This window comes from Propithecus coquereli, unplaced genomic scaffold, assembly GCF_000956105.1.
Source record: "Propithecus coquereli isolate 6110/MARCELLA unplaced genomic scaffold, Pcoq_1.0 Scaffold50, whole genome shotgun sequence".
Classification (NCBI taxonomy): Eukaryota; Metazoa; Chordata; class Mammalia; order Primates; family Indriidae; genus Propithecus; species Propithecus coquereli.
The window spans coordinates 6,233,435-6,242,318 of record NW_012150841.1 but is presented as its reverse complement, the minus strand read 5'-3'; the positions used below and the strand labels follow the sequence as shown (position 1 = coordinate 6,242,318).

Genomic DNA, 8,884 nt, shown 5'->3' with positions numbered 1-8,884 from the left:
ACTCTGTCTCAAAAAAAAAAAAAAAAAAAAAACCAGGTTCAATATTTTGGCAAGAATACTTTAGAGGTACTATTGATTACTTTTATCAGAAGGCACAGGCACATAATGTCTACTTATCTCTATCTAGTGATATCAGCAGCCACTGGTGATCACTACCTAGGTCCATTATTCCACTGAGGATTACAAAGTAGAATATTACAAAGTAATAGTCTGTTTTTCCTTCATTTATTAGCTGGAAACGGTCTATGAAGAGAAACTTCCCTTCACCAATTATTTGGTTACCTAAGGTACAGTATGTGTTCAGAAAAGTCAAAATAAACACTTGAGGCTAGGCACAGTGGCTCATTCCTATAATCCCCACACTTTGGGAGGCCAAGGCAGGAAGACCATTTGAGGCCAGGAGTTCGAGACCAGCCTAGGTAACATAGCAAGATCCCCTCTCTACAAAAAAATTTAAAAATCAGCTAGGCGTGGTGGTGTGTGCCTGTAGTCCTAGCTACTCAGGTGGCTGAGGCAAAAGGATTCCTTGAGTCCAGGAGTTCGAGGTTACAATAAGCTATGACGGTGCCACTGCACTCCAGCCCAGGCGACAGAGACTTTAATCTCAAAAATAAATAAATAAACGAATGAATGAATGAATAGTTGATTCAATCCCTTTATTTACCAGTTTTCAAAATAATGAGTTGGTTACTTAGCTTCCTTCACAAGTGACCAATGGGGTGGTGGTGTTGTTGACATTATCATTATGAACTCATGGATCCGATATGTTTCAATCTGTTGCAATTATTCTTATTATGCTCACATGTCCCATCTTTGGCCAGAAAACTCTCCAAGTTACTTAATCTGACATATCTTTAGTAGATTTTAATACTGTCCTTGCTTTCTGGTATAACGAGACATTCTAGACTTATCTTGGACATTTCCTGCCCTGACTCAGCCATTTCTCCACTGAGTCCAATTTCCTTTATTAGGAAATGGTATGTAGAAACCTCACTCTGGGCACTAGGAGATGGTTACTTTTTAAAAATTTTAACTAAGTCTAATTAAACCTTTCCCAAACACTTAACTATTAACAATGGCCATCTACTGTATTAACTATTATTAAAAGATCAAATCACATACTAAAAAAAAAACCAGAGTGAAAATAATACAAAAAAGATATTTTAAAAGATCATTATCAACGTCAAAAGGACTTAGGTGCACACACAAAGAAGCTCCCATTGACCAAAGTGAGACAAATGTAAGCATCAAAAATAACAATAATGGGCCAGGTGCTGTGACTCACACCTGTAACCCTAGCACTTTGGGAGGCCAAGGTGGGATGATTGCCTAAGGCCAGGAGTTTGAGACCAGCCTGAGCAACATAGTGAGACACCCTCCCACCCCTACCCCTGGTGTCTACAAAAAATAGAAAAATTAGCCAGCCATAATAATGCACTCCTATAGTCCTAGCTACTTGGGAGGTTGAGGTAAGAGGATTGCTTAAACCCACCAGTTTGAGGTTGCAGTGAGCTATGATGATGCTACTGTACTCTAGCCCAGGCAAAAAAGCAAGACCCTGTCACACCAAAAAAAAAAAAAAAAAAAAAGTGAATGCAATAGATTGAAAATAGATTGAAACATACTGAATATATATAAAATCCATGTGTTTATAATGATATTCTATAAAAAAGGAAGTTTTTAAAAAAGTAACAACAATAAAAATAATCAGTTACCACTACATGCAATATAGGTCCCCAACCTCCTGCTTGGAAAACTAGCAATGAAAGAGAAAGAATTAACATTTATCCTGTCTTTCCTGTATAAACTATTACAGCATAACCAAATGATGCTGGTTAAAGAAGAAAACTTAATTTTATAGAAAAATTAAACTAATAAATATGAACAGAATTAGAAAACCACCATTTTAAGCCAGAAATGGTGGCATGTGCCTGTAGAGGCTGAGGCAGGAGGATTGCTCGAGCCCACGAGTTTGAATCCAGCTTGGGCAACACGGTGAGATTCAGTCTCAAAAAAAAATAAAAAAAGAAAGAAAGAAAACCACCATCTTACAACTTCTAACAAAATAACTAATTCAGGCAAAAAGAATAATAAACAAAGCCATTAGATCAGTTGTTCTCAATTGAGGATAATTTTTTTTTATCCACACCCACCCCAGGACATTTGGCAATATCTAGAGGCATTTTTTGGCTGTCAGAAGTAGTAGAGAGGGATGCTACTGGAATCTAGAGGGTAAAGGCCAGGGATGCTGCAAAATATCCCATAATGCACAGAACAGTGCCTCACAACAAAGAATTATCCAGCCTAAAATAGCTGTAGTGTCATGGTTAAAAAAAATCTTAGAGTAGATGAAAAGTTGATGGAGAATTATAATGGTTATCACCACTTAAACCTACTTATCAATCATAACCTCAGTAATATTATAATACTTTAACCAGACATTATGTGTCTTCTGATATGATGCAATATGAAGCACATTGTACCATCTATAAAGAATTTTGGCTTAAAAAAGTTGAACCTGAATCTAATTGACCCTTTAGAGCTAATTTATAGCATACAGGAATATGAAGGCTATAGAGCAGGGGTTGGCATACTTTTTCTATAAAGAGCCAGAGAGTAAATATTTTAGGCTTTATAGGCCATATGGTCTCTGTTATGACAACTCAACTCTGCCACTGTAGTGCAAAATCAGCTATAGACATGCTGTGTTCCAATGAAACTTTATTTACAAAAACAGGTGGTGGGCTGGACTTGATTCACAGACCATTGTTTGCCAACCCCTGGTATAGAGGAAGAAGTCTAATGATATCACAACAAAGCAAACAAATACAGAAAATGGGACATTCTATGAGACAACCAACAGTGATTCTTTAATTATTCAATGTCATTGAAAAAATTGAAAGGGGTGGGAGGGAGCTATTCCCATTTAAAAGAGATTCCAGAGGCATAAAAACTAAATGCCATCTGTGAATCTTGTATGAATCCTAATTCAAACAAACCAAGTGTCAAAAGACATTTTGAGAAATGGAGTCATATAAGTATGGACTGAGTATGTTAGATCATATCAAGGAATCACTGTTAATGTTATTAGGTGTGCTAAGGGTATAAGAAAGTATGCATGTTTTGAGAGAAGCATACCAAAGTATATGGGAGTAAAATGGTACAATGTCTGAGACTAGCTTTAAAATATTTCAAGAGGAAAAAAAGGGGAGAGGGAATAAACAAGTGTGACAAAATCTTGATATCTGCTGAATATGAGTGACTGGTATAAGGAGTTCATCATATTATTCTCTCTCTGTCCATTTAAAGTTCTCCTAAAAAAATTTAATAAATGAAAATAAGTCCAACAATTTATGTCTTTAAAAAGAAACCTCCAACATTAGACGAATTCAATTCATTCTCCAAAATGGAGTTTTAGTAGTGAATTAGTATTTGTTCACCTCCAAAAAAACCACAACTTTCACAGCAAAGCTGTATAAATTCAAGGAAGTACTGCATCTAAGGCATAGGTATAGTATCTATCCTATTTCTTTACCACATTTTGATGATCCTTTGCATTCTGCATTGTCTTCATGCTGAAAGACATCACCACAAGTGGAGGAGGACTGACATCCTTAATTACATTCACCAGGTCTGGTTTCAAAGCCATTGCTTCAACTTTACACCAACTGATTGGCTGATTCAAGAGCTCTGAAAAAGAATAGATACAAAAGATCAACAGCTATTTACTGAAAAAGAAAAACTATAATTAAAACATATGTGATTAACTGCAATATTCTTCAATCCTGTCTTCTAGTAAGAATGACATAACATCTAACTAAAATAAAAATAAGCCACATTATTGGGTTGTATGCAAATCCTCATATATATGTGTGTACGTATGTTCATTTTCCTGAGAAAAAGGTCCACAGCTTTCATCAGATTCTCCAAAGAATCCAGGACCCAAAATAAATTTTAAAAAAACCAAAACACTGCCTTGGAAGAATCATAAAACATTTTTAAGAGACTCATGAAGACAAAACAGAGTATCACAGAAGCAAATACTGAAGAACATCAGGTAACAGGCCAAACATGCACTATCCACATTGGGTAGTGATTCTCTTCTCCTTCAAAGGTCAGCTGGACCTCATCAGCCAGATTGGAAGTATATGCCAACAACAGCACAATAAGGGATGCGCCCCCAACAGCTGCTTGAACTAGCTAAGGCCTCCCTCAGACTAAACTGCCAGGAATTACAGAGATAAAATGTTTCCAAATGTATTCCCCATAATCACTCAAGGAAAACCCTGAAGAAACTAACACACAAAAAAGGAAGTGGACAAACTAAAATAAATAGACCAATTCCCTAACTTCCCATTTAAAAACCATATCTATCAACAATCTACTTAGCAGTCTGAGAGTATATATTTTTCCTTACGTGGATTTTTTACTTCAAGCCAACAAGGTCCTTTGATCTTTCTGTTCATCAAGAACAATTCCAAGCTAGATGTGTTGGTCCCAAATACATGAGAAAAAGTTTCTCCTTTCAAATCTTGAGGAAGCTGTGGCATTTCAGCCTGAAAAAGGCAAAAAAACAAAAAAACAAAAAAACAAAAAAAAAACCTTTTTTGTTTAAAAACTATTACTTCACATTTTCCAAAGTCTATATTTGAAATAAACAAAAGCTTGTCTGTGAAGTACCAGAAGAAACCCCTTTGATATATATGAAATGTAATTTGCCACAAATGAAATCCAAAACAATCCACAGTAGGAAACAAAACCAATTCACAATGACAAAATAATGCATCTTGATGACACCCATTAGAAGAAAAATAGGCCAAGAAGCTCCCCCAAGAGAATTTCTGTCCAGAGTTGAATATGCCTTACTGATAAAGAATAGCCAAGTAAGTACCACTCCATTAGAAGAATGAAAGCAATAGAGTGGGACTCATTGAAAATAGTACTCTTCATCACCACTGCCAGAAATATTTCTTAAAAGTTGCCTTTTCCAACATCGTGGGATCAAAACACTAGAAGAGAGGTAAGAAAAGGTTAAGGTCCAATTAATTAACATCCCACAGCAATGACCTTGCTTGCCATGGGAGCAAGAGCAGCACTATAGCAATGCTACTGACACTCCTCTCTCACCTTTCAACTGCTCACAAGGGATACTTCAACAGACTAATGATGTCCAACTCCATCATGTGGCATTCATTCCACTTGACAAACAGTCCTGCTGTTTCAACTTATTTATTTTTAAAGATGCATACTTGAAAGCAGAGAAAAGCAGTGTAACCTGTAGTCTGTGTACTTAAATTAATTTTATCCATTTCAATTATTCACTACTGTAAGTCCACCTCAATGAACTGTGGGCTTGAGGAGCCCTGCCAATACTCCTAATTGAAAGCCAGTTGAAAGTTCAAAAACAGAAAAATGTCATTCTCAACCAAAACCCAGTAATTTTCTTTGACTTACCGAGTATTTAACTTCCAAGTACTCGGATTTTTCTGGAACATCAGGTATCTCAAAAGCATAGTTCTTTTCCACTATCTGGGCAAGCAGATATTTAAAAAATCATTAGGACAAAAACTTTTCACAAATTAAACTGACAAGATTACATACACAACATATGCTCTTGTATTTATTTAACCATTAAGAATCCTTACAGAACACAAAGGTAAATAAAGACAAAAAGGCACCTTTCCCCTGTTCAACTGGGAATAAAATACCCAGTGACAAACTGCTAAAAGGACTTCTCTTGGACACTAGAGAACTCAGAAATATTTACATTCAAGAGGGGCAATAAATGATTTAAATTTTTTACAATGTTAATGCATTGAATCATTTGCTACTATTTGATATTAAACAACTTCATCTTACTAAATAATTAGCATATTAATAGCTCATATTTACTGAGTGTTGGCTATGTGTCAAGAACTGTTCTACTGACCTAATATAATTATTTTAACCCTTCCAACAACTTTTGAAATAGGGCTCCATTTCTCAGATGAAGAAACAAGCACAAGACATGTTACAAGCACTGGAGGCAATTAATTTGCTATGAGTTATCTTTCTACTCAAATTAATGAACATTATTTTATAAGCAGTTTAAAGACAAAATATTTTTACAAACCTAATATACTGTTTTAACATTCATACCTATGAAATTTCCATTAAATCAACTATAGTCATGCAGAAGGCATTTTGCATGAAGTAGATATGCAATATCTATTTACTAAATCAGGAAATGAGCAAACAAACGAATAGAGCTGGAGAAAATTCATCACCAAATACAAACCTTGGACTTGAACTTCATAATTTTATATTTTGTTGCTATTTTCTCATCAAATTCATCATAAACATCCTTTATTGCAACTGAAGTTCCCGTTTCTTTCCCTGTATTTAGATCAATTTTCTGTTTTCCCACAGAAAAGGGAATGGAGAAAAAAAATAGTATCCGTACATAAGATCTTCTCAACCACCAGAAACCTAAGTCTACATCAATTTTCATCCTTACCCATTTAAACATCTAATAGCAGTCTTACAGGTGAGTTCAAAGATACAAAGAGATCCCAAAAATATACTAAATCCAATGCCCAATTCCTCCCAATGGCATCATAAAAGCAATTCAGAGATAAAGATGATCTATCCTACAAAATGGGAAGTATTATAAATCCTAACCAAGAAGTTCCACAGTTCAATTGAGATTAGAAGGGTGTGGGAGGGGAGTGGGGATGTTAAGTCCCAATAAAAAAGAGCAAATAGAACTGACCTTGTTAAATGGCCATGGAGGGAATGTTACTGCTGCCTATGCAATAAAAGCATGAAAATGAGGCCAAACGCCATGTCATGCTGTAGAACCTTATAGGCCCAACTCCAATTATTATGGAAATAAGGGGTAGGGGAAAGAATGCATTATATACCAAAACTCAGACACTTTTAAACTCTTTCTAAAAGTCGAAAATTTGAGATCTACTTCATTTCTCTACATTTCCCAACCTCTAATGGAGCTGCTGACAATCAGTGCTAACTAGACAGGCAACAATGAAGAAGCATCAGGGTTGTGGAGAATGCATAGCCCTGTTGAAAGATAGGGTTGATGGCAGCACACAGAATGTGTGACATACATGATTACTAAGCACTAAAAGCTAATCATAAACATCTACCATTTCACGGGGAAGGAGGTAGAGTGTTCGTTCGATGTTTTTCACCATGACACAACAGCTCACGTGGGTTTTGGCTGATTCGATCCAAACTTTGCCAAAGAGAAATACCACACCTAAAAGAATAAGGGAAAAGCACAAGAAAAGACATTTCAATTATATCAAAAAAAAGGGGAAACATAAAGGCTCACTGAATGTGTCCACACATTTATGCCTCATGATAACTCATTTGGACAGCAAATTTATATTCACTGCCCGCTCCCCAAGACCAAGCTCTTTATTCAGTACTTACGCCATATTACGCTATCATAATGGTACAATCTGTAACCACTGAGAGGATGGGACAGAATGATTCTAACTTGGTGTAAACATTTTCCCTTTAACCAAGATTACCCAGATTGAGAAACAAAACAAGCAAAGTATTTTCCAACAAATTTCATATTTCTCTTGTGAGAACTTACAAATCTAAGACTATAATTCTAAATTTTGCTTTTACCACTTGTATGTACCAATTAAAAATCAATATGCATGTGTCAGGATAACTATAGTACATCGGTATTTTTCTATATGTAAAACTGTGCTTAAGAAAAACAATTTATCTCATATCTCTTATTCCATATAATAAAGATTTCATAACAAGGTTCTACTATTATCTCCTATTTCACCCTTTCTACCTCACAACTACTTCAGACATCTGGCTAGGTAGTGTTTACAATGTTCTTTTCTATTTCAGTTTAACATATGGTTTAGTAACCAAATTAGGAGACACTCTCCTTTTGAGATCCCTAAGTAATATATACCATAAAGTAAAAATGCCTTTCTGGACAAGTCACTGTTCATGAAAATTGGCCATGAAGAAAGGACTCCAAAGATTTGATAGTCAACACAAGATATGGTCACTGTGCAAAATCCTGGGCTCTATGAATAATCAGATAGCAGTAATCAACACAGCCACTTATCTGAGATACTACGAAAATTCTGGCACATGCAAAGGCTACTGTTCACAAGGCCAATTACCCCAGTTTCACAAGATTGCTCATCAGTGCTTCCTTTTGTCACATGTCCTGGTAGAAATAAGACCATCTAAGAATTCTCATTTCTGCAGATGATTAAAATTCTTACAAGAGTTGCGTGATTTTCAGCTGGGGGGAGGAGGCAGGGAAGTTAGGGGAGAGGGAAGGGAGGACTATGGGGAGATTAAAAAAGAAAAAAATCACAGTAGCTCAGAAAATTAAAACTCATCTCACAACAGTTAAAGATGGAAAAACAAAATTCCATGCAAAGAAAAATAAAGACCCTAATATTGGATTCAAAGATTCAAATAGCTCATTTTACAGTCAAACTAATATCACATTTCATGCAACACATTTGACACTGTTTATGCCTCATTTGCCACAAAAAGATCATGATAAACAAAGATTACATTCCCCCCAAAGTTACTAGCTGAAACCAGGTGCAGTCAGGATTATTCAACCTTGAAAAAGTCATAATGAAGACAGGATATCTTCCCATGTGCAAAGAGTAAGATTCTTTTCATAATTATGGAGCATTCAGCAACAACTGACTTACTTAGAATCTGTAAGAAAGTGAGAAACAATAACAGGGTCTTTGGGAGTACTTCATTTTTATTAGCAGCATTGATTTCACCAAAGCTCAGTGATCATTACCTGCTATCATGATGAAGCTGTTCAACCCTCTGAAATTAAAGAACTTTTTTAAAAAACCATCTTATTTAACTCTTT

At 35.6% G+C, this 8,884-nt stretch overlaps 1 protein-coding gene across 1 annotated transcript in view; it reads right to left on the bottom strand.

Annotated features, from left to right (window-relative positions):
- The window catches only part of POLA1 (polymerase (DNA directed), alpha 1, catalytic subunit), a 280,574-nt gene that overhangs the window by 250,564 nt on the left and 21,126 nt on the right, over window positions 1-8,884 (bottom strand). The window contains exons 11-16 of the mRNA XM_012656317.1: window positions 7,146-7,258; window positions 6,278-6,394; window positions 5,455-5,529; window positions 4,418-4,556; window positions 3,536-3,690; window positions 3,441-3,471 (exon numbers count right to left, since the gene is read on the bottom strand). Of these exons, the coding sequence (XP_012511771.1) occupies window positions 3,441-3,471; window positions 3,536-3,690; window positions 4,418-4,556; window positions 5,455-5,529; window positions 6,278-6,394; window positions 7,146-7,258 (630 nt within the window). The remainder of the gene's footprint in view (window positions 1-3,440; window positions 3,472-3,535; window positions 3,691-4,417; window positions 4,557-5,454; window positions 5,530-6,277; window positions 6,395-7,145; window positions 7,259-8,884) is intronic.